At 40.7% G+C, this 25,285-nt stretch overlaps 1 protein-coding gene across 8 annotated transcripts in view; it reads right to left on the bottom strand.

Moving 5' to 3' along the window:
* Positions 1-393: 393 nt before the first annotated feature.
* The window catches only part of LOC134339427 (cysteine protease atg4da-like), a 41,704-nt gene continuing 16,812 nt past the window's right edge, over positions 394-25,285 (bottom strand). For all 8 annotated transcript variants that reach the window (XM_063035917.1, XM_063035920.1, XM_063035919.1 and 5 more), the window contains 9 exons: positions 24,863-24,946; positions 24,533-24,760; positions 20,904-21,267; positions 17,878-17,948; positions 13,859-14,004; positions 13,035-13,113; positions 8,929-9,005; positions 7,376-7,495; positions 394-4,346 (listed from right to left, as the gene is read on the bottom strand). In XM_063035917.1, coding sequence (XP_062891987.1) covers positions 4,164-4,346; positions 7,376-7,495; positions 8,929-9,005; positions 13,035-13,113; positions 13,859-14,004; positions 17,878-17,948; positions 20,904-21,267; positions 24,533-24,760; positions 24,863-24,946 — 1,352 coding nt within the window. In that variant the 3' untranslated portion in view covers positions 394-4,163. The remainder of the gene's footprint in view (positions 4,347-7,375; positions 7,496-8,928; positions 9,006-13,034; positions 13,114-13,858; positions 14,005-17,877; positions 17,949-20,903; positions 21,268-24,532; positions 24,761-24,862; positions 24,947-25,285) is intronic.

Here is a 25,285-nt window from a genome sequence, read left to right as displayed (position 1 = left end):
CAAGCGATACACAGGCCTTCCTAAAATAGCACAGCTGGAGAAATTTTCAGTAGTACACGCACAGCAACTGAGAATACAAATATCATTTAAACACCAGTGATAAAATCAATATTCGCTCAAAGCAAACGCATTAGGGTTCAAGCAGATGGATTGTAACTTCCATCCAATCTCACAGTAATATTCATCATTTCAAATTCAGGCATGGTTATAAATAGAGCAAGAAATTATGCACATGATCTTTCCAAAATCTAGCAGCATTATATTTAAGTAAAATGTAAAAGTGGGTAACTAGAATGAGGCACAGCCAGTCTTAGATATCTGATCATACTATGACTCAATCACAGAGTGAAAGGAGGGATTAAACAAAATGACTCAATAGAGTTCGGGAAGTAGTTGTTTATTATTTGGGTTGGTCTCTACTGGGTTGCTTTAAACATACAGGGGAGTTTCTGTGTGGACGGGGTGGGGGAGAAGAGAGAAGGGGGTGAAAAGTTGGCTCCAAATTAGTGCTGCTACTCAAAACAGCTCCCAATATCCTCCACAGTTAAACAATCTGACAGCATTCACCAATTACAATTCACTCCATCCATTGAGAGAGCTGAAGGAAAGGATTTCAAAGGGTACAAGGAGTCAGTCCTCAAGGTGGAGGTTTGGAGAAAGGAGAGAGGATGGCAAGAAGATTAAACAACAAATGCTGGAGAGGGAGGGGGAGGAGTCATGGGAAGAACTTCCAACACAGTTTAGGTAGGACCGAAGAAACAATACGAGAATACCGCCTTGCAGCCCTTGTCCTGCTTCTTCTACTGCTCATTTACAAGAGATGAGGCTTCAAGTTAACTAACCCTCCCAGCCAATGGTTACGGCCGTCAGACAGGTGGGAGGCAGCGTCACTTATCAGAATTAGATTACACTCAATGGAAAAATAGCTCTGGATATGCCTACACTCAGCCCAAAAATACTTGTTGATAAAGCATTCATATTAATCTGGAGAAACCAATACTGGAGCACAGTCCTGATCTGAGACGTTCAAATCAACATTTCAAGTGCATATTTAGGGAACATAATCTGCATTTATCCAGTGGCATCAGTCACTAAGCTAAGCATTTCTCATTCAATGAATTCCACTGAGTAATGACTGTATGAGGGTGGTGTACATAAGCAACAATGTGATATTTAATCCTCTCTGGTTGAGGGAGGAATATTGGCCAAGATGGCAGAATCCTCCTGCTTTTCTCTGAACAGTAATAGGGGTTATTAGGAGCTGCTTGAATAACTAGAAACACAAGAGTTCGAAAGGTTGTGGGAGGCAGAAAGTGTAGCTAACAAACAATTCACTAACAGGATAGATATGTCAAAGTTAATCTCTTAGATGTAATCAGCCTGATCAAGATGTAGAAATATTTTATATCTAGTTTGTTACTAGAGTAGAAATGCTCCATATTACTACCATGGAGTAATCCGCTGCAACCTATTCATGCCTTATATACTCAATCACTGTGTGGAGCATCTGCACATTCCACAGCTAGCTATGCAGCAACAGTGAAACAAAATCTCTATGTAGGTAATGTAATCACCGCATTATAATAGTCACTCATTGACAAGATGGTCAATGTATCTGTCATTGAGTTTGTTAGCAAGAGAGATGGCCACTTGTTTAAACAGTGTTAATTAAGAACCTTTAGTGCTCTCAACAGTTCTGCAAATTTGATTAACGTTGTACACTCCCTGAAGTGCAGAAAACCTGTCGGGTGAACCACGGTGATCCTAGCCGTGAATGCTCAAGGCTCCACCACACTGAAAGGTGAAAACAGGATCACAGAAAGGCTGTGGGAACATTGACTCGTATTCCACCCTCCCTCCTCTAATCTACACACAATCTTCTTGTTGTTTCAAGTTAAGTTTCTAGGCAAAATGGTTCCACAAAAAGTACCATACGTATTAAAAATACTGTGCAGTTACTTCCCCTATCCTTAAAATGATTATTTGTTAACATGATGCAACGGCTCACCATCATGGTGGCCCACTGTCCCACTAATAATTTGGTCCTGAGTTTAGCAGTAAGAAAGAGATTGCAATGTAGCAATTAGCTAATTTTATGAACTGAACTCACAAAAGTAAACAGTGGTATTACTATAAGCCCTCTTCGACTAATGACCATTTATAAAGCCTGGCTGTAAAGGTGTGGCAGTGGGAAGAGTACACTGCAGTCAAAACAAGAGTCTGAACGTCCTAATACCAGCCAATGTCTCCAATGCAGGAATCAGGAATTGAGTTTCACCTGCTTGCACCCCAGTCCTGGTAAAGTGATCTTCAGGACGCTTTCCTAAACGCTACGGATATTTTAACTCTGGGGGTGGGGGGGTTGTGAGTGAAGGACATGGTGGTGAGGAGGGAGGGAGCCACAGGGAAATGCACATAGCTGTGCTTCAGATCAAAGGCTCAGTCCAGAAATAAAAACTATATCAAAAATAGAAACTGGAACAGACAGAATAAATAATACAAACAAAATAGTTATGTAATTAGACTGCTCTTACTTGTTAGCTCAATTAATAATTATAGACAACACTTTGTGAGTCATTAGGATCAGCAATTATGTTTCAAGATCTGTGATTAGTGTTGACAGCCAGCAGTAACATGATTGAAAGTACAGGTTATACAATGGGTTACTTGGGGAGCAGAACCACCTTTGGAGCAGGTGTAAAATTCGCAAGCTCCAGGGCTGTTTAAGTGCCACATGAATAGGAACAGAGCAGAAGGAGCTTTGCAATGACAGTCTTGACTAAAGGAAAAAAGGGAAGAGCACCTTTACGATACTTATCTTCTGGATTGTCCATACCAACACCCTGTGACCCAAGTTAGATTCTACTGTCAGTTATTGCTGAATCTGGGCCAGTTTTATCTGCTTGAGCCCAGTTTCAAACTAGGCCCCAGCAAAAAAATATATCCCTCAAGAAGACTTGTCACCAAGAAAATGGTGAACCCAAACCCAAGGTGAAAGGCATCCCAATCCTAGTACCTCTCAAAAGTAAAATACTTCCAATAAAGGATAAAGCACTAGAATTTACAAAATGTCACTGCAATGCAAACAGCTGTCTGTGTGGATCTGGCAAGAAGCAAATCCTGGTTTTTAAAAGTCCATTAAATGTTCTTCTCTTTGTTCACAGTAGGGCTCTTATCGCACTAGTTTGTAAATTAATCGTCCAGTCAAAATAGATAAATGATACCTATTCTTAAAGAGAAATATTTGCCTTTCCTTTTCCCTAAATAAAAATCTGATTTGCCATTTACCTAAACCATGCAGGTCACAACACTGCCAGTTTAATGTTGAAGCAGTGTTGTGGGGCAAAGGAGTGCCACAGTGTGACAGTCTATGATCTGTAGTGACATGGTACGTGTCGACACTCACACAGGTAAAGCGAGTGTTGATTCTTGACTCCCTCCTGTGCACAGTTTGAGCCACAGTAAGTGAATTCAAAGAGGTAGCTCCATAAATGGAAGTGCTGTACCTCTCAGGGAGAAGAGTTGAGGAAAAGCTGCAGAATTCAGCAAAGGAATCTCTATCTGCAATCTGCCAGAGGAACAATGGGTCCAGACAATCAGTCTTCGGTAATCTGGACCCAAGGAAGTGATGGCAGGCAGGGTTCCCAACCTTTAACTGGAATTCTAGCAGAATGCGTCACAATTAAAGCATCAGACTTGGCAACCATTCCCCACCTGCCTCCCTATGAACTACTCCCTATTATCCAGTTCACACTGTGTAAAGGGTTGATCAAAGGTGAGGGACCATTCAGTGAGCTCTGAGAATAGAAGTCAGCACCTCAGCGACATCTGCATCAATACATTACATAACTGGTTTCAATATCAACCCCAGCCTGAAATTGTCAATGCCTTGAAAAGTCTGCATCACACAGACCAATAAATGACACGCACAATTTCAGCCACATTATGAAGGGAAGGGAAAAACAAGCTGATCATTCTCAGGGAGAGTTTTATCAGTCTCATAGTGAAAGCTACACAGAAAGGATAATGATTGCCATGATTCCATCTCATTATGGAAAGACACCAGGTATAAATATCAGAACATTCCAAGAGGACCCCTAGTTTGTTCCCTGTTGAAACATACAGTAGCAGGCACAGATAATTAATTGCCAGTCCGTTGTTCACTAGAGAAAAACAAATTCTTCAGTGCTGCTCTGCTTCGGCTTCCCTGCTCTTTCAGACTTGGAGATTCGCACAGTTGTATCCGGTTTGCAAATGCAGCGTTCATCCAGACCGTAATCCTGAGCACAGCCTTCTGCAAAGGTGAAAATAGGGTACTTCTCTTTCAAAGGCGAGGAGCCTAAAACCTAAAGATAAAGAAAAACAAAATCATTTCACTGTTGTTCTGTTCCTGGTTGTACACATCTCCGTGAATCATATACCATCAAAGCCAATCGGGTAGCTGATAGGTCTCAAAGTGTCTATTACTGAAGGCGAATTTCCCTCTCCAATTTCCTCTAATGTACATCAAATCCCAGATACAAGAACTTTGAACTGTTTCCACAGTCTATCTCCATTTCTCAGTGAATGACACTTTTCTTGGGCAAATATTATTATTAGTGACCGTCTGAGCTATCTTAATTATATGTGCTATGTGTGACTTATGAAACTGTTCTGCACCTTGGTCCCAGGGAAATGCTGTTTCATGTGCATGTGGAATGATAATTAAACTTGAACTTGAGTCTCCAACCAAAGTGGTCTTGTAAACTGATCACTGATTTCAGAAACCAAATACATTTACAATTGAAGCCACTCATAGAAACATAGAAAATAGGCGCAGGAGTAGGCCATTTGGCCCTTCGAGCCTGCACCGCCATTCAGTATGATCATGGCTGATCATCCAACTCAGAACCCTGTACCTGCCTTCTCTCCATACCCCCTGATCCCTTTAGCCACAAGGGCCATATCTAACTCCCTCTTAAATATAGCCAATGAACTGGCCTCAACTGTTTCCTGTGGCAGAGAATTCCACAGATTCACCACTCTCTCTGTGAAGAAGTTTTTCCTCATCTCGGTCCTAAAAGGATTCCCCTTTATCCTCAAACTGTGACCCTTCGTTCTGGACTTCCCCAACATCGGGAACAATCTTCCTGCATCTAGCCTGTCCAATTCCTTTAGAATTTTATACGTTTCAATAAGATCCCCCCTCAATCTTCTAAATTCCAACGAGTATAAGCCTAGCCGATCCAGTCTTTCATCATATGAAAGTTCTGCCATCCCAGGAATCAATCTAGTGATCTTTCTTTGTACCCCCTCTATGGCAAGAATGTCTTTCCTCAGATTAGGGAATCAAAACTGCACACAATACTCAAGGTGTGGTCTCACCAAGGCCTTGTACAACTGCAGTAGTACCTCCCTGCTCCTGTACTCGAATCTTCTTGCTATGAATGCCAGCATACCATTCGCCTTTTTCACCGGCTGCTGTACCTGCATGCCCACTTTCAATGATGAATCACAAGTAGACCTACTGTCACTAGACTAACAACATTCATGCAACACTAGAAAATCCACCATGTTGCACTTATTGAGACTTATGGGTCACTTTAGTTATGATGTACATGGATAGTTATTTAACTTTACTACAACGCAGATCAAAATTTTAATTTCATCAAGCATAATTCTCCAAACTTGTAGTTTAATTCCAACATTAGCTTCAGAGTCATCTCATTTGGCTCCACTCCTCCAAGTTTCATATTGTTTACAAATTTGAATTCTGAATCTACACTGATTCACTAACCTAAAAGATGTGGTTCCAATACAAAATGTCCAATGCTCCCACTCAGCTTTCTATTTCAGTCCAATGTAACTCCTCCAACACCACCACCTACTGCTGTCTGTTAAAACTTCCCCCGACCAACAACACTGAATTACTAATATCCATGCAGAGAACTTTATGAAGTTCCACATCCTGCTTTCCAGAAGGCAAATATTCTGTGGATTAACACCAACAATGGCGTGACAACAGACTTAACCAATACTGATTTAAAAGACTGAACACACCTCAAGCAAATAGCAATCAAGCGAGAACAGAAGAACAGCAACTAGTTTATTCTAGACCATAAAACACAGGAGCAGAACTAGGCCATTCGGCCCATCGAGTCTGCTCCACCATTCAATCAAAGCCAATTCATTCTTCTTCTCAACCGTATTCTTTTGCCTTCTCTCCATAACCTTTAATGCCTTTAGTAATCAAGAACCTATCGAACTAGTTTAAATATACCCAATGATGACCTCCGCAGCCTTTTGTGGCAATGAATTCCACAGTTTCACCACCCTATGGCTAAAGAAATTTCTCCTAAATAGATGTCCTCATGTTCACAGACTGTGCCCTTTGGTGCTAGACTCCCCTACTATTGGAACATAATATCTATAACCAGTCTATCAGGCCTTTCAGAGTTCAATAGGCTTCAATGACATTCCCACACCGCGCCCCCCCCCCCCATCCTTCTAAACTCTCAACAAGGCACAGAGCCATCAAATGCTCCTCATACATTAACCCTTTCATTCCTGGGATTATTCTCATGAACCTCCTGTGGACCCTCTCCAATGCCAGCACATCCTTTCTCAGCTACAGGACCCAAAAACTGCTCACAATACTCCAAGCGTGGTCTGACTAATGCCTTTCAGCATTACATCCTTGCTTTTTATATTTTAGTCCTCTAAAAGTTAATGTTAACTTTGCATTTACCTTCCGTACCACCAACTCAACCTGAAAGTTAACCTATAGGGCATCTAGCAGGAGGACTCCCAAGTCCCTTTGACCTGTTATACTTCCTTAGATATAAGAAGGTCTGCAGATGCTGGGAATCCAAAGTAATACACACAAAATACTGAAGGAACTCAGTAGGTCAGGCATCAAAGTTCAAAGTAAAATCTATTATCAGAGTACATTAATGTCACCATACACAACTCTGAGATTCTTTTTCTGCAGCCATACTTAGCAAATCTACAGAATGCAAATACAGATAACAAATAAATAACGAGCATGAATTAACAAGATAGAAGTGTCCTTACATGAGTGGAGTTATCCCCTTTTGTTCAAGAGCCTGATGGTTGAGGAGTAGTAACTGTTCTTGAACCTGATGGTGCAAGTCCTGAGGCTCCTGTACCTTCGACCTGATGCACTTATGGAAAAGAATAATCAGTCAACATTGAGCCGAGAACCTTCTCCAGGACTGAAAAAGGGTCTCAACCTGAAAAATTGACTGTTTACTCTTTTCCATGGATGCTGCCTGACCTGCTGAGTTCCTCAAGCATTTTGTGTGCGTTGTTTTATTATCTTCTTAGACTCAGCTTCAGTAATCAATTAAAACAAAAACACTGCACATTTACTTACCTTTGTGACATTTTCACACAAGTTTTCAAAATCCTCCTTAGTTTTTGCATAAAAACCTATAGTACAGCTGGGATCCATCTTACTGAAAGACAGCTTCCTTGGAGAGATGCAGTGAAATGACTGTGAAACAAAAAGAACCATTCATGCACAGTTCCCCATGTTAAATGCTTCATTCTCCTTTATACTCCAAGATCACAAAACACAAATCCAGACCTCCATCAATCCATGCTGCTCGGGCACCAGCAAGATTCCCCTCTGACATGCTCCCCATCCTAATCTGAGTGTGAGGGAGTTAGGTTGGGACAGGGGAGGGGCCTTGGAGAAAAATAATTAGCTCGGCTCAGCTGTTTAAGTAGTTTGTTGATATTAGCTTATATAAACAATAGGCAGTTTGGCAATGTACTATAGGCATAAGACCATAAGATATAGGAACAGAATTAGGCCATTTGGCCCCTCGAATCTGCTCCATTTCATTAATGGTGAATCCATTTTCCCTCTCAGCGGTAATCTCCGGTATTTTCCCTGTATCTCTTCATGCTCTGACCAGTCAAGATTCTATCAATCTCTGTCTTAAATATACCCAGCAACTTGGCCTCCACAGCCACCTGGGGCAATAAATTCCACGGATTCGCCACTCTCTGGCTAAAGAAATTCCTCATTTTCATACTATTCATACTCTATTCTGAGGCTGGGAAAAAAAAGTGGCTAACAAGAAAAAAAAAAGTGGCTTTAATGCTACCTAAAACTAATTTGAAGCCAATACGTTCATAATCTTGCTCAGTGTGCCCTGAACTATATCATGACTGAGCTCTTGAATCTGAAGCAGGAAAGTCCAGGAGGACACGAAGGATTGTAACAGACACATCAATACAGTTGGGTGTTCTTTAGAATCAAGTGGGAATAGTAGAGGAAAGGAGTGAATATTCCAGAAAAATCTCCAGTCCACCTTTGCATTTCTTGCCTTGTTCTTAGCTATTTTGACAATAGCTGGCCTCTCCTCCTTCCTCACCAGATTCAGTAAATCATCCAATCCCAGAAAGTGTCTTTAATCTGATTTGTCCTCACAGACACATCCAGGAGTGACCCTTGTAAGGTGTCCCCTACTTATAGTGATGCCAGTGATAAATCCTCTGTACTGAAAGCTCATCACAAAGCAGCACCTTGGCAGCTTTGAGGAATGTAACTGTTCTTAAATAGCAGACCATGCAGAAATCATTAAATGGCACAGTCAGCTCACTACTCTGACAGACCTACCCAAAAACAAATACAAAACAAACTTTGCTATGTCCAACAGGAAGCACTACTTTCAATTCCTCTGTATTAATTAGATTTCCAATTCCTCTCCAATGAATCAGTTATTGCATCTGTAAACATTAACACACACACACAAAAGCAATACAGTATTTTCACTAGTAGGCCAGAAATGTTAAAAAAAAACTTCTGATGTTAAAACAATTATCTCTATACTGACTCTCTGTGTCCTCTCTAACTTAGCAACTGCTTGTGTGACTGAATACAGGCCTGCTCTGTAGCAACAGCCAAGTGCGACTTACCTCCAGCAGGAAATTGTATTTAGTTACATCCACAACTGGCTGGCAGTAGTGAGGGTCCAAATACAGCAGGTAATCATCTGCAAAGTAATGTGTACATACACTGCTTTACTATAATTCAAGCTTCCACTCAAGTTGCTAGAAATCTCCGCTAATATAGCTTTGGGGACAATTGACAGAATTCGGTATTCACAGGCAAAGTAGGCTTTTACAATTAACAAAATTGGCCGTTTACCAGGGACTCGATAACTCATGTTCTCATTATTTTTTTATTTGGATAATTTGTCTTCTTTTGCACAATAATTGTTTGTCACTGTTTATGTACAAGTTTTTTCATAAATTATTTGTTTTTTCTGGAGATGTCTAAAGGAAATGAATCTTAAGGTAGTATATGATAATAAATTGGACTTTGACTTCTGGAGTATCTGCAGTATCGTGGTCCTATGGATGAATATTCAAAAAATAGATTCTAAAGGTTGTCACATCAGTAGTAGGTACAGTGGCATGCAAAAGTTTGGACACTCCTAGTCAAAATTTCTATTACTGTGAATAGCTAAGTGAGTAAAAGATGAACTGATTTCCAAAAGGCATAAAGTTAAAGATGACTCATTTCTTTAATATTTTAAGCAAGAAAACTTCTATTTCCATCTTTTACAGTTTCAAAATAACAAAAAAGTAAAAGGGCTTGAAGCAAAAGTTTGGGCACCCTGCATGGCAGTACTTAGTAACACCCTCTTTGGCAAGTATCACAGCTTGTAAACGCCTTTTGTAGCCAACTAAGAGTCTTTCAATTCTTGTTTGGGGGATTTTCGCCCATTCTTCCTTGCAAAAGGCTTCTAGTTCTGTGAGATTCTTGGGCCATCTTGTATGCACTGCTCTTCTGAGGTCTATCCACAGATTCTCGATGATGTTTAGGTCGGGGGACTGTGAGGGAGGGCCATGGCAAAACCTTCAGCTTGCGCCCCTTGAGGTAGTCCATTATGGATTTTGAGGTGTGTTTAGGATTATTATCCTGTTGTAGAAGCCATTCTCTTTTTCATCTTCATCTTCGGCTTTTTTTTTACAGATGGTGTGATGTTTGCTTCCAGAATTTGCTGGTATTTAATTAAATTCATTCTTCCCTCTACCAGTAAATGTTCCCCGTGCCACTGGCTGCAACACAAGCCCAAAGCATGATTGATCCACCCCCATGCTTAACAGTTGGAGAGGGGTTCTTTTCATGAAGTTCTGCATCCTTTTTTCTCCAAACATACCTTTGCTCATTGCTGCCAAAAAGTTCTATTTGAAATTCATCAGTCCACAGGACTTGCTCCAAAATGCATCAGGCTTGTTTAGATGTTCCTTTGAACCTTTTGAATAGAACTTTTTGGGTTACTCCTGACGAAGGGTCTCGGCCCGAAACGTCGACTGCACCTCTTCCTACAGATGCTGCTTGGCCTGCTGCGTTCACCAGCAACTTTGATGTGTGTTGCTTGAATTTTCAGCATCTGCAGAATTCCTGTTGTTTTCATCTTTTACTCGCTTGGCTATTCACAGTAACAGAAATTTTGACCAGGGGTGCCCAAACTTTTGCATGCCACTGTAAAAATAGAATATACTTTCCGCTCTCCAACTTTTTACTCTGGGATCTTGCCCCTTCTTTCTCAGTCGTGATGAAGCGTCCCAGCCCAAAACATCGACTGTTCACTCTTTTCCATAGATGCTGCCTGACTTGCTGAGTTCCTGCAGCATTCTGTGCATGCTGCTAGAATATAATGTTAAGAAAGTGGCATAGAAAATAATAGCTGGATTAGGCAGTCGACATGGATTAATGAAAGGAAAAGTACGCCTGAGGTGTCATCAACCGAATCAATGGGGCAATCGGTTGAAGTGGTGCAGTGAACTTTAAGAATCTTCAATATGGGAATTTATAAGAAATGTGAAGCTTGAGATTGTGAACATACAGGCATGCATTAATGATTAGAACTCAGAATATGGATAAGACTCAAAATAGGAATGCATAGGCTATTATTGAGTCAGAGTACCTATTGAAGCAATGGTGCTGAGGATAAACTGTTTGCAGTCCAGAGCAATTATCTAGATTATGAGACAAAGTACAACATATCCTAACTTGTTAATAATAGCTGAACAGCAGTGCAAGTTGCAAGGAGAATGCAGAGAGTTTACAAGGGGATACATGTATAAAAGCTAACTAACTAGACAAGGACATGACAAATAGACTATAACGGAGAAATGTTAAGTCATCCACTTAACTGGTAAAAAAGAAACAACATTATTTTTTTAAAATGGAGGATTAAAAAGTACATTAAAACCATTCAGGTACATCAAACAATTAGAAAGCCAAATGAGACTTTGACCATTACTGCAAGAGAATTTCAGTACAAGATAAATATATTTTGCAGCAATTAAATAGAGTCCTGGTGAGCCTAGGCTTGGAAAATTGTACACAGGACTAGGCTCTCTCTGTCAGGTAGAACACAATTCTGATTAAAGGAAGTAAAAACAACAAAAAAAAACACTAGATCGATTCATGGAGTGATTAGGAGAGGGTGGGGTACTGGAATTTATCTTACTAAGGCTGGGCAAATAGATTCTAGAGTTTTGAAGAATAAGAAGTGATTCTCATTGAAACAGAAACACTTATGGGTTCAATTCCCGATGCTGCCTGTAAGGAGTTTGTACGTTCTCCCCGTGACCACAGAGGTTTCCTCTGGGTGCTCCAGTTTCCTCTCACAGTCCAAAAATATACCGGTTGGTAGGTTAACTGGTCACAATAATTTGTCCCATGATTAGGCTACGGTTCAATCGAGGGATTGCTGGGCGGCATGGCTCAAAGAGCCGAAAGGGCCTATTCTGCACCGTATCTCAATAAATCTGTATATAAATCTGATGTAGCAATAACGGTTCACCCAACTCAGTAACAAACATGTATTATATAATTCACACGAACGAACAAACAGGCTCAACTGCTCCTCGGACCAGCTTCCCTGACGTACTGAGTTCTGGGACAAGCACTAATCAACAACCTTATGATCAATAGAAGGAAGATTTTAGGAAATCTCTCTATAATGCATTTCAACCTAAACCAACTAACCTAGCAATGCAAATGTGTGTTTCATTCAGACCTGACAAATTCTTTAAGGACTTTAGCAAGCCCAGAGATAGAAATTTGTTCCATGCAGTGAATAATTCACCAAGAAGAAAATCTTGTTGGAATTAGAAATAACCAAGGAATATATACAGATGGTATGATCATGAAACTAATCAGCCCAATCAAAGAGTGTATTGTATTGGTTTATCATTGTTACATGTACCAAGATACAGTAAAAAGTTTGCCTTACATATTGTTTGATATTAAATCATTAAACAGAGCAGAGCTAGAATAGGGTAAAACAATAACAACGCAGAATAAAGTGTAAAAGCTCCTGAGAAAGAGCAGAACAGGTAAATGATAAGGTGCAAGACCATAACAAGGTAGACTGAGAGGCCAAGAGTTCAATTTATCAGAGAACACAGGCATTCTGATAACAGTTCAATTAAAGCTTTCTAAATTTAAAAATTAAAATAAACAAGTCACATCACAACCTCTCAGTACATTACAAAAGTAAATAAAACTTTAAGTACTTTTAAATGGCAATCAGTGGATCCAGCCTTTCACCAGAAGACAGTTTCTCAGCAGAAAACCGAATATTCCAAAGGAAGCTCAGATTTCTATTTCCCCTGACTACAGTGGTCTTCATTTGAAGAATATAAGTGCACTGATGTTCCTTCACAGCAACTGCATGTCAAAATGTGAGATCTGGAGGATCTCAACAGGTCAGGCAGCATCCGTGGGAGGAGAGGAACTGTTGATGTTTTGAGTTGAAACCCTGGATTGGGACTGGTGCAGAGTTTCGATCCAAAGTGTTCTCATTCCTTTCCTCCCACGGATGTTGCTCAACCTACTGAATTCTGCCAGATAGCTGGATTCTGGCATCTACAATCTCGTGTGTCTCAAATGCTTGTTAGTACTTCTAGCTCTCTTCCTGTTCCTGATCTCAAAATAACTAAAATCTACTTTTTCCAGTAAGGTGGGCAACAAATAAGATGTACTTTACATCAACACCTACCTTGATACCCAATGAAGTAAAGTGAGTGCTTGGGTTTCCCACCAATGATTCCAATACAACATTCAAGCTTCAGGATCTCCTGCAAATGCACAAGAATTAGAAGGAACAAGGAACAATAGCTCTTTCTTCCTCCCTACAGATGCTGCCTAACCTGCTAAGTTCCTCCAAAATTGTGTGTGTCTTACTCTGGATTTCCAGCATCAGAAGAATCCCGTGTTTACAAGAGTTAGATGCTTAGTACTACCAAGAGGCCTCTGTCGAATGTCACAAGGACGATGAGGTAGGGCGATGCACCAGACTATGTAGGTGGCATGGTAGTGTAGTGATTAGCACAATGCTCTCGGTACCATAGACGGGGCTTCAATTCCCACCTCTGCCTTTAAGGAGTTTGTACATTCTGTCTGTGACTGTGTGGGTTTCTTCCATGTGCTATGGGTTGGTAGGTTAAATTGGACATTGCAAATTGTCCCATGATTAGGCTAGGGTTTATAAAGAGGAAGTTGGGGGTTGCTAGGTGGTGTGACTCAAAGGGCCAGAAAGCCCTATTCCACACTGTATGTCAATAAATAAGTAACAGCAAGGAAGCTGCAAGAACTGGCCAATAAAGCACCTAATGAGCAGAAAACATGACAAGGACCAACTTTACTCATTGTGAACTACGACATCAATCAAAATTCAGCTAAGCTTATACACCCTTTTTGAGGTATTCCTCAAAATACATGGTGTTTGAAAATCAAAATGAGTATCACAGCTGATTGGTGAGAAAACTGCAAGTACACAATTGCACACAAGGTTTAGAATCCAGCTACTGCCACTCTGCTTACCTTCACACAATGCATGTACACAGGGTTGAGATTTTCACCTCCTAGTCGAACAGGCACCAGGATAATGACTGACTTCCATTCCAGATCAGAAACACTTCCACTCTTTATCTGCATCTCACAGAGATTCATCACATCTCCTTTGTACACTGCCCCAGAAGGGAAAGAAATAATTGTCAACTTCAAATATGCAATAACAAGTTGCATAAAAACTGCACACAATGCAAGACCATGATCATCTACACTAAGTCATCTTGTAAAACGTGGATTGGATTCATTTGGAACTCTGCAAAACTTAATGAGATAACTTTTAAAATAGCTACTGAATAGGCTTTGTGTGGGGTTTGCTCATCTCTGTACGGGACTGAGGCTGTGGCCTGCAGCTAGTGGACTCTGGATAGGCTGCCGTGATGCCTGGCTTTCTGAACTTCAGTTCTGAATGCTGTTTGCTTGCTTTTATTGTTTGCACAAATTTTTTTCTCTCTGCACACTGAGTGTTTGACGGTCTTTTGTTTCTAACGGGTTCTATTGGGTTTCTTTGTTTTGTGGCTGCCTGTAAGGAGACGAATCTCAATACTGTATAAAGTATACATACTTTGATAATAAAAGTACTTTGAACCAAACCAGAAAATGCTCAACCAATTGTGATGATGTCAAGACTGATTAATGAACAGACAACTTCCATTTCATAATGTCAGAGAAATGATAACACTGATATCAAAAGCCACTGAGAGGTGTTTACTTATGTGAGAAATTTGATTTTGCCTTAGTTCTACCTGCAGTTTACACTTCATTTAGTCAGGCGAGGGTGGTACTCTTCCCTCTGAGGCAGATACTCCTGGTTCAAATTCAACTACAGAAATTTCTGTATTAATCTAAGACAACAATCCAAGTTAGTACCATTAATTGATATTGGTTTATTGTTGTCACATAGCCTAAGTGTATTTACAGATTAAATCATTATACAGTGTGCAAGGTGCAATAACAATGCAGAAAAGTGTAAAAGTGCACTACATGTAAACATTAAAGTCCAACATCATAATGAGATAGGCTGTGAAATCCTGAGTCCATCTCATCCTACAGAAGGTCCCACTAACAGTGGGACAAAAGCCGTCTTTGAAGTTGGAGGTATGTGCAGTCAGTGTTTTGTATCTTCTGCCCAATGGGGGAGGAGAGAAGAGAGAAAGTCCAGTGTAGGTTGGGTCTCTGATTGTGCTGACTGGTTTACCGAGGCAGTGAGAATTTTTGAGGGGGCCCACAGAGGGAGGCAGGTTCCCATGATGTGCTGAGCTGTGTTCACAACTCTCTATAGTTCCTTACGGTCGTGGACAAAGCAGTTCCCATACTAAGCCATTATGCATCCAAACAAATTTCTATGGTGCAACAATAAAAACTGAAAAGGGTAGACAGGGACATGCCCAATTTCCTAGCTGCCTGAGGAAGCAGAGACAGTGGTAAGCTTTCTTGGCTGTCACAGCAACACAGGACAGACTATTGGTGATGTTCACACCTAGGAACTTGAAGCTCTAAACTCTCTCAGCCTCAACAATACTGAGTACACAGGGTCATGTGCATCATCCCCTAACTTAAGTAAATAACCAGCTCTCTTGTTTTGCTGTCACTGAGGGAATGGTTATGACACCATGTCATTATCCTCTCTGTCTCCTTCCTGTACTGTGACTTGTTACAGAACTTCAGTGGTATCATCTACAAACTTGTAGATGGAGTTAAAGCAGAACCTGGCCAGATTGTACAAAGAGTAGAGTTGGGGCTGAGGACACAACCATATGGAGAACTGGTGTTTTGAATAATCATGGAATAACCATGTCCCGCCAGCAAAAGGGAAAATCCAATGCCACTATTGTAAAAAGAACAGGGGAATTCTCCTACTCTTCTGACTGTTTATTTAGTCATGACCGAATTACTAAAACTGAATTACTCAATGATATATGTTGCCGCTATTTATGAGCGCTTGCCAAGTTAAAACCGTATTTTATTTCTTACATTCAAGATGTGTCTGCACTTCTAAAGCAGCCTGTGACCGAGGGCCACCTTGGGCATTAAAGTTTTGAATCTGGTATGAAAATGAGAAGTTCTTTATTCTTGATAATTACATTGTATATAGAATTGCTATTAGCAGGGAGGGTTTGGAAGAATTATTCAAATTCAGCAGGCTTGATTGCAAGGGATTTAATCAATCAAGTTCACTTGGGTTGGAAACAGCACCATCATGGTAAGTGGCTTGTTTCAGGGAAGGGTTTTTGATCTATGATAAAGCTGTGGACAGAAAGATGAATGACTGGTTATCAAAGTAGCAACTTGACAGACAGCATGGAAACAGGTCTTGTGACTCACTGGGTCTGCACAAACCATCAACTATCTATTTACACCACTACCACATTCATCCAGGTTTTATTTAAATTCTCCCCACGGAGGGATTTACTAGGGAAAGAGAGAGCGAGCCTTTGGTATGTCGAATTGTAGGGTGAACAATTAGGTTTTGTTGCACTACAGATCATGGTCAATTGATCATACAATCGCTGATGCTTTTGTTTTTGATGAGGTAAGTGGTGGAGGGGGAGGATCGTTGCTTCGCTGCTGCTTGTGAGTGTGGGGGGGAGCTTTGGGGTTCTAATGTTTTTTTACTGTCACTCATTCTTTGGGGCACTCTTCTGTTTTTGTGGAAGTCTGCAAAGAACAATATACTGTATACATTTCTTTGACATCATCCAACTTCCTCCCACCCCCAACCACAAAGCTTCCACCCGCTCACACACCAGGGCCAATTTACCCACCGACCACAGGGAGAATGTGTGAACTACACCAGTCACCAAATTACAGGAAGGATATAAATAAGGTTGAAAGAGTGCAGAGAAGGTTTACAAGGATGTTGCCGGGACTTGAGAAACTCAGTTACAGAGAAAGGTTGAATAGGTTAGGACTTTATTCCCTGGAGCGTAGAAGAATGAGGGGAGATTTGATAGAGGTATATAAAATTATGATGGGTATAGATAGAGTGAATGCAAGCAGGCTTTTTCCACTGAGGCAAGGGGAGAAAAAACCAGAGGACATGGGTTAAGGGTGAGGGGGGAAAAGTTTAAAGGGAACATTAGGGGGAGCTTCTTCACACAGAGAGCGGTGGGAGTATAGAATGAGCTGCCAGATGAGGTGGTAAATGCGGGTTCTTTTTTAACATTTAAGAATAAATTGGACAGATACATGGATGGGAGGTGTATGGAGGGATATGGTCCGTGTGCAGGTCAGTGGGACTAGGCAGAAAATGGTTCGGCACAGCCAAGAAGGGCCAAAGGGCCTGTTTCTGTGCTGTAGTTTCTATGGTTTTAACCTTGGTCTTTGGTACTGGAAGGGAGCGGTCTTACTGGCTTAATGTATTAATCAAGTGATATGGAAAACTTGCAAAACAACGCTTTTCCTTTGTAACTTGGTTCACATGACAGGAATAAAACAACTTTTCCATTTTTTTACTCCAATATTATAAATGAATGAGTTTAGATGAGCCCGAATTCCATATACTTTCCCACAGCTGACAAAGATCTTACAAAAATTTTAACGTGTCTCCCCCTTTCAGCCTGAGTTTGCTTGAATGGTATAAATACCCATTTCAAAGCATTGAACAAAACACAACTGCCACAAATCCACAGTTCTATGTGTAGTGAAGGTGGAGTCCGTCCAAGCAGCTGAATGAAGAAAATCCCCTCAAATATTTATAGAGTTCCCTTTTTGAAAATTACTGCTCAATCCACTTCTAATACTTTCAATTAGTGAATTGTATGCACAGATCAGTGTAATCTGATTACCTAATCTTCTAGAAATGGCAACAGATTTTACATTTACTCTCGCAATGTTATATGTAACTTGTAAATCTTGATCAAACTTATCTGGTCAAAATTAGAAGAATTTGCTTCTGCTAGCAGTAACCCTCCGATAAAACTCCGACACAGCTCTGATCTCATGAATGCAGTGTTCAGCGTGTAGCCCATAATGAATCAGTGGATATTCACCTGTGCAATCCTGTGATACATAGACAGTAATACCAAGAGATTCAGAGTCTTCAGCTTTTTCCACTGCTCTCCTAAGAGAAATGAAGAACCAGGATTATGAGAGTCAATAATAAAGAAAATATGATTAAAAACCAATTCCGCTTCTCAGTATTTCTTCAGACCCATCTGAAAGCCTTTCCACATCTCAGACAAGTGTCACTCCTTTACAAGCCAGTGTTTCAGGTATATATTTGATAGCGAGAGGCATCCCAGAGACAATTTCCAGCTGCGACTACTGAAGAACTTTCAAGGAAAAGACCTGGGCACCTAGCTGAGTGAGTTAATTCCATTATTAGGCCAAATGCCAAAAATCAGGTAATTCAACCCAGATAAATCACTTTCCTACCCTATACATCCTCAGATAATGGTGCTCACTGTATGTTTTTAATTTTACGTTCAGAACAATGGAGAGAAGGATGGGATCAAGACTGACCTTTTAAGCTCAGAGAATGGAATCTACAAAGACATGAAATCAAAACAAGCTGAAGTGAATTGGGAAATTAACGGATCAGTCAAGATGCAGTGCCATAGATTTGAAAGGATCTTTCAGAGGAAACATTCCAACAAGAAAAATTGTCCCAAAAAAGAGACCTCAGTATCCATGGTTAACTAAAAGTTAAAGATTGCATTAAACTTAAAGAAAAAAAACATTGATTGTGCGAAAGATAAACAGCCGATCAGAAGACTGGACAGAGTATAGAGAAACAACAAATGACCAAGATTACTCAGGAAGGAAAAATTAAAATACAGAAACAGATAATATGTTTCTTTAGATATTTAACTGAAGGAGCCTTAGCCCTATAGAGAGCAAGTCTGGGGAACTTACAATGGGAAACAAGGACATGACAAATGTATTAATGGGGATTTTACATCAACATCAGCTTTCATTATAGAGGAAATAACTAACAACCCACAAACAGCTATAAATTTGGAACTGAAAGGGAGGGATTGAATCAGAAAAGTGACAATTATCATTAGGCAGTGGCATTGATTAAGTTGCTCATCAGTGAACGTCAAGTCTGCAGGTCCTCAGGTACTGATGGACTTCATTCAAGAGGTCTTAAAAGCGGCCAGTGCAATAGCTGATACACAGACTTTAATTTTCTAAAATGCCTTCTTCTGGAAAATTTCCATTGAATGGTAATGGGGGAGAAAAGCAGGAAAGTAGACGAGTTAGCTTCCATTTCCCCTGCTCCAACATCAAATCACCAAGTCAATACATTCACATCATGTTTCTTTTCCACAACTTGCGCATCATTTACATGTAACACTGACTAAGAATAGACAGAGCAGTGTTTACTTGGATTTTCATGTCTTTGACAATGTAGGTGCTGCACATGAGGCTGCTAAACAAGTTAGGAACTTATAATAATACAGGAAAGGTACTAGATGGTTGGAAAGATTGATTGGCTAACTGGCAGAAGGCAAAGAGTGGGAATGAAGGCGGGCTTTACTGGTTAACTGCTACTGTGATACCCATGGATCTGAGTTGGGTCCACCATGTCCACTACTTTTCACATTTTACGTTAATGATCTAGATGACGAATTTACGGCTTTGTCGCCAGGTTTGCAAATATAACAAAGACATGTGGCAGGGTGGGTACTACTGAGGAAGCAGTGAGTTTGTAGAATGACTTAGATACGCTGGGAGAATGGGCAAAGAAGGAATACAGCATAAGGAAGTGTATTTCCATAGACGCAATAAAGCTCAAACTATTTTCTAAGTGGGAAGAGGATTCAGAGGTTTATGGTCCGAACGAACTTGCGAGTCCTAGTGCAGGTTGAGTTAGTAGGAAGGAAGGTAACTGCAATCTTAGCATTCACTTTAAGAGGACTAGAATTAAAAAAAAAACAAGGAAGTAATGCTGAGGCTTTTTAAGGCATTGGTCAGACCACATTTGGAGCAATGTGAGCAGTTTTGGGCCCCATATCCAAGCTGGTGTTGGAGAGGGTCCAGAGGAGCTTTACGTAACTGATCCCGGGGATGAAAGGCTTGGCACATTTTTAATGGCTCTGGGCCTGTACTTGCTTGAGTTTAGAAGGACAAGCCAAATATCCTACCGAATATTGAAAGACCTGGATAGAGCAGACATGGAGGAGAGGTTTCCGGAAGTGGGAGAGTTTAAGACCAAGGGCACAGCCTCAGAATACCAGGATATCCATATAAAACAGAGATGAAGAATTTCTTTAGCCAGAGGGTACTGAATCAATGGAGTCTATTGTCATGGACAGATATAGAGGCCAAGAGGTATAATTAAAGTGGAGGTTAACAGGTTCTTTATTATAATGGTGCCAAAGAGGAGTAAACATGAGAATGGGTTTGAGAGGGGAATAATAAATTTGTTGATTGAATGGCCTAATTCTGCGATGGCTTAAGGACTAAATTCCCAAAATGCTGAAACTGAATTAACGATAAGGTCAGATAAAGTAAGAGTCATACAGCACAGAAACACCATCACCACTTCAGCCCACCATGTCCACACCAACCAACATACTTGTCTATCTATCCACTTGATCCATAGCCTACACTGGCTCAGATACTTATCAAGATGCTTCTTTAAGTTTTCAGTACCTGCCTTCACTAATTCCTCAGTCAAATCATTTCAGATTCCAACCAGTCAGTATGAAATAATTCCCCCTCAGATACCTTCACCTCACACTAAGCCTCTCTTGCTTAAGAGAAGCCCACCATGAAAAAAAGATTACTACCATCTATCCCATCCATCCCCTTATAACATTGCATACTTCTATCAGGTCACCTCCCAGCCTCCTCTGCTAAGGGGAAAAAAATCCAGATCATGCAGTTACTCCTTATAGCTGAAATACTCCAATTAAAGCAACATCCTGGTGAATCTCCTCTGCTACCTCCCCAGGACGCTTATATCTTTCCTATATTACCTTAGCATTACTTTGGACACCCTGAACATTGGAAATGTGCTACATAAATACACCTCTCCCTTCGCTACAGTTGCAAAGGCTTTACTTACTTGATTATATGTGCTACAATTGATGGGCCATACCAGTCTCCTGCCTTCTTCCCAGAGCTCTTGCCATATTCTACAAGCTGATGTACCCCAAAGGGGGCCTTGGGGTGATCGCCAAACCAGGAAATGATTTTGCGGTGCTCCCCCTCTTCTTTGTCCATTTTGGAAGAGTTAGGGTTGTCCAGTCTCAATGTTCGTGCACGTGCTTGGGTGACCGTGGAACCTCGGGCATGCCAGAGGCTTCTACTCCTGTCCAACTGTGAGCTGAAGACATCAAAGTTTGACCAGTTGGTAATGCTGGATTTAGATGGCGATCTGGGTTCAGCTTCTGACTCAACAGAGAGTAACACATCAGGCCATGTCCAATCTAAAAGAAAGGAGGGCATTTAAAACCACCACTATCAATACTAACTTCATCCCATGTAGCAAGTGTTTAAGCCATAAAGGTGGAAAATGATAGAAATTATCAGTTCAAATAGCATCCATGGAGCCCAACCTTTTCACCCGAATGGTAAATCATTAGAAATAGGTTGGTTAACAATTCAAAGAGAGGAAACAAAGGGGAAAGTGGTAGGTTTGGGAGAATGCAGGAAAAATAAATATTGAAAGAACAATCAGCAAACATGAAAGAAAGCAAAAATAAAACCTGTAAAGAAAGAAAATAATAAAGGGCTTTGAGGAGTTTCAAATGGGAACAATAACTGGCTTCTAAAATTGGTGAACTCATTGTTCAGTATGGTAGACCATAATGTCCCTCATCGAAAGGTTTAATTGAGTTTTGCTGGAGCTGTGCAGAGAGGACAGAAAGAACACAGGAAAAAAAAAGTCATGGCAACAGCCCACCCTCTTTTATTACCCAAAGTGGTAACTTGGCATGAGAAAGAAAAAGACACAAGCAATTACACAGTGGGAAGGAGAGTCACCAACCAAGGATGGTGTTGTTTTCACCAAGAATGGTTTGGTACTGACCAGGAGCAACATTACCTTTTGGACTAGGATTTGTAGAATTTTTTATTGCTAACTTCAACAGCAAATAAAGATTTAGACGGGCATCTTCTACGGCAAAATTCTATGAATTAAGGAGACAAATACAATGCATTCTGGTTAATTGGGTCATCGGTTAATCAGACAGCCAGTTATATGGGACAACCCTTAAAGAACAAACACTAATTGAGAAAATAGCCGAGATTCCCTTCATTTATTTGGGACACTGCCACATAATTGGAACAGGAGTCTTGCTGAACCATTTCTAACTAGCGTCAGTCGTGTGAACTTGTGTGGCCGTTAGACACTACACAGTGCTTAGAGCAAACAATTTTAAATACCGTCAGTTGTGTGTGTTTGTGTTCAAAAAGTAGTGATGTCTGTCACTGATAGTTGGTGAAAAGTAAAGATTTAGAATTGCTTTGCTCACTGCGGTTTCAAGCATTCAGGCTTGGAGGCATTCAGGCTCAGAAATGGCCAGCAATGAAAGTGAAATGATTTCATTACTTCAACAAGCTAGACACTATGATGAATTTGAAGATAATGACAATCATTTTGAATGTTTAAAAAAAAAAGTGAAGATTTTAGAGCAGGGGTTCATGGCATAAAAAAGATTGGGAACCCCTGATTTAGAAGATGCAATTATCAAAAGCATTGTATGATGGAAGTCCATTATTTGTGCTGATTTTGTTCAGCTACAGTCAATCAAAAGAACACAGAAGCATTTTAGATAACTGTCTTATCTGATGATGACAGTGAAAACTGTGGTGAGAAAGTATTTAGAGTGGAAAAGCCGTTGCACTGGTTCAGTTCCATTCTCTCAACCTCAGAAGTCCAGACCCAATAGTATGAGTAGTCGTCACAGGCTGGGGTCTTCCGTGGTTGCAGTGGATAACCAGGACTTCTGCCCCTTCACCCTCCACCGCCTTCTTGGCTGTTGGATCTCACTGTTGATCTCATCCACTTAGTCCACTGGAGTTGACTTTTCATGCTAGGACAGGCATGTCCCCATTTTCCCTGGATATGAGGTCCACCATCTATTCTCGCCTAGTAGAAAATCTTTCCTACCACATGTAATACACATCACAAGTTTATCTCTGTACAACAGGAGAACACACATCACAGTACAATAGTCTGCATTATTATTTTGTACATTATTGCACACTGGTAAATTATTGTGTATATTATTATTCTGTACTTCATTATTAGCTAAGTCTGCACACTGCTAAGTGTGTTTTTAAATGTTGCTGCTGTAACAAAAGAATTTTGCACTCGGGGCCAGTAAAGTATTTATTATTATTAGCCCGCCTGACAGATTGGTATTCTGTGCTGTGGCCACTGTTGCATGCAAACAGCTACTTGGAGCCACAGATGAGTGAGAGTTGAGTGTCTGGTGGGGACCAAAGGTGAGTAAACGGCCCAGAACGGACATACCAGAGATACTACCCTCCCTAGACATCTCATACACCTGATAAATTCCTCCATTGATAGCTATTAGGTACTACAAAACAGTTTTATAGTACTTTAGTAGCACTGACAGTGTTCTAATTTGTTCAGTATTTCATTTAAATACATCATTTGTTACTCAGTTAAATGGTAGTTTGCCTTTTTTATACTTTTAACTATTTCCATGAAACTTCAGCTAATTGGGGCAGCCGTTTAATTGGGCCAAATTGCACTGCTTCTGAAGTGTTCCAATTAACCAGAATCCACTGTATTCAAATGCATTCAATTCTGAAGCTCACCTCATATGTAGAAAGTTAAGTTGAAGCTTACTTACAAATTGATTTCAAATCATTAATTTGGTTCATTCCTTCAGGATCTCCCAAACTCTTCACTATTTGGCTTTCATATCTTGCGATATGCTGACAGAACTGAGGTGAAAGCACACGCTATAATGTGGGCAAGTGCATTACCTGTCAGATTTATTTCTAACGTTTGGTCTGTATTGTTAGTTGGTGATCACAACTGGGCAAGCAACTAGGGCTAGAGTTTGACTTTGTACCTTGGAACGTGCAAAAGAATACATCAGACAGGAATACTTATTGGGTTTGTATACTCTGGAATTTAGAAGGCTGAGAGGGGATCTTATTGAAACATATAAGATTATTAAGGGATTGGACACGCTGGAGGCAGGAAACATGTTCCCGCTGATGGGTGAGTCCAGAACCAGAGGCCACAGTTTAAGAATTAGGGGTAGGCCATTTAGAACGGAGTTGAGGAAAAACTTTTTCACCCAGAGAGTGGTGGATATGTGGAATGCTCTGCCCCAGAAGGCTGTGGAGGCCAAGTCTCTGGATGCTTTCAAGAAAGAGATGGATAGAGCTCTTAAAGATAGTGGAATCAAAGGTTATGGGGATAAGGCAGGAACTGGATACTGATAGTGGATGATCAGCCATGATCACAGTGAATGGCGGTGCTGGCTTGAGGGGCCGAATGGCCTACTCCTGCACCTATTGTCTATTGTATTGTCTAACTGCAGATTGATACTTATAGGAAAGGAAATGTATGTAGAAGGAATGATGTTCATCAGTAAAGCAGTAGATAGGCAGGCTTTCATTTCTCAGACGCTGAACAATAAAGGTAGGGAAATGGTGACTGATCGTCACTCCTCAATAGTCATCAGAAGATAAAGACAACAAACTTACTTCGAGACAGAAGATGAACAAGGAGTCCCTGAGCGAGGAGCATCTGCCCGCTGCGCAGCATGCAACCCCAGCCACAATCCGTGGTCCAGATAGAACCCTCCAGCTGCGGGAATTCACGGCGGTACGTCAACCAGATCCGAGAGCCAAAGTCCTTCCGGAACAAGTCCACCACTGCAGAAGCAGCATTCTGGTTGTCTCGTGCCTCACAACCGGTGTCTGCTGGATCAGCTGATGGGAAGGAAACAGGACAGTTTTGTTATGAGTAGTTCTAACAGCCATCGATGGTTAAAACATCACAAAGTGTTCCAGACACATAAATGCACAAATTACCTTTCGACTCAAACTGGTAGCACCGGCCCAGCAGAAAAATTGGGGAAGTTTTGCTGAAATTTGTTCTCCCTTTCACTACCCAACCTACAGAGACATCAGTTAGTACAGCTGGTTCTTAAAAGATAATTTTTATATATCATGTGCTGGCATCATGCAGGAAAAAAAGGGAAAAATATTAACAGTGATTACACAATACAACTGAATCATCAGCAAAAACACAGCAGAATTGCTTTGGAAACTCTCTGACCCTCAGATCTGGTTAATATGCTACCATTAAGTGCCAAGGTTGAAAGCGCATTAAATCTCACTAATGTGTATGCACTGAATTCACTGTCAGGCTTTCCATGCCAGTTTCCTGACCACAATCACAGTATACACAGAAAAAAGATTTAACTGTAAACACCAAAAACTGAAGCAAAGTCC

Source organism: Mobula hypostoma, chromosome 29, assembly GCF_963921235.1.
Source record: "Mobula hypostoma chromosome 29, sMobHyp1.1, whole genome shotgun sequence".
In the NCBI taxonomy this organism is placed as follows: Eukaryota; Metazoa; Chordata; class Chondrichthyes; order Myliobatiformes; family Myliobatidae; genus Mobula; species Mobula hypostoma.
This window is presented reverse-complemented; position numbering and strand designations above follow the sequence as displayed.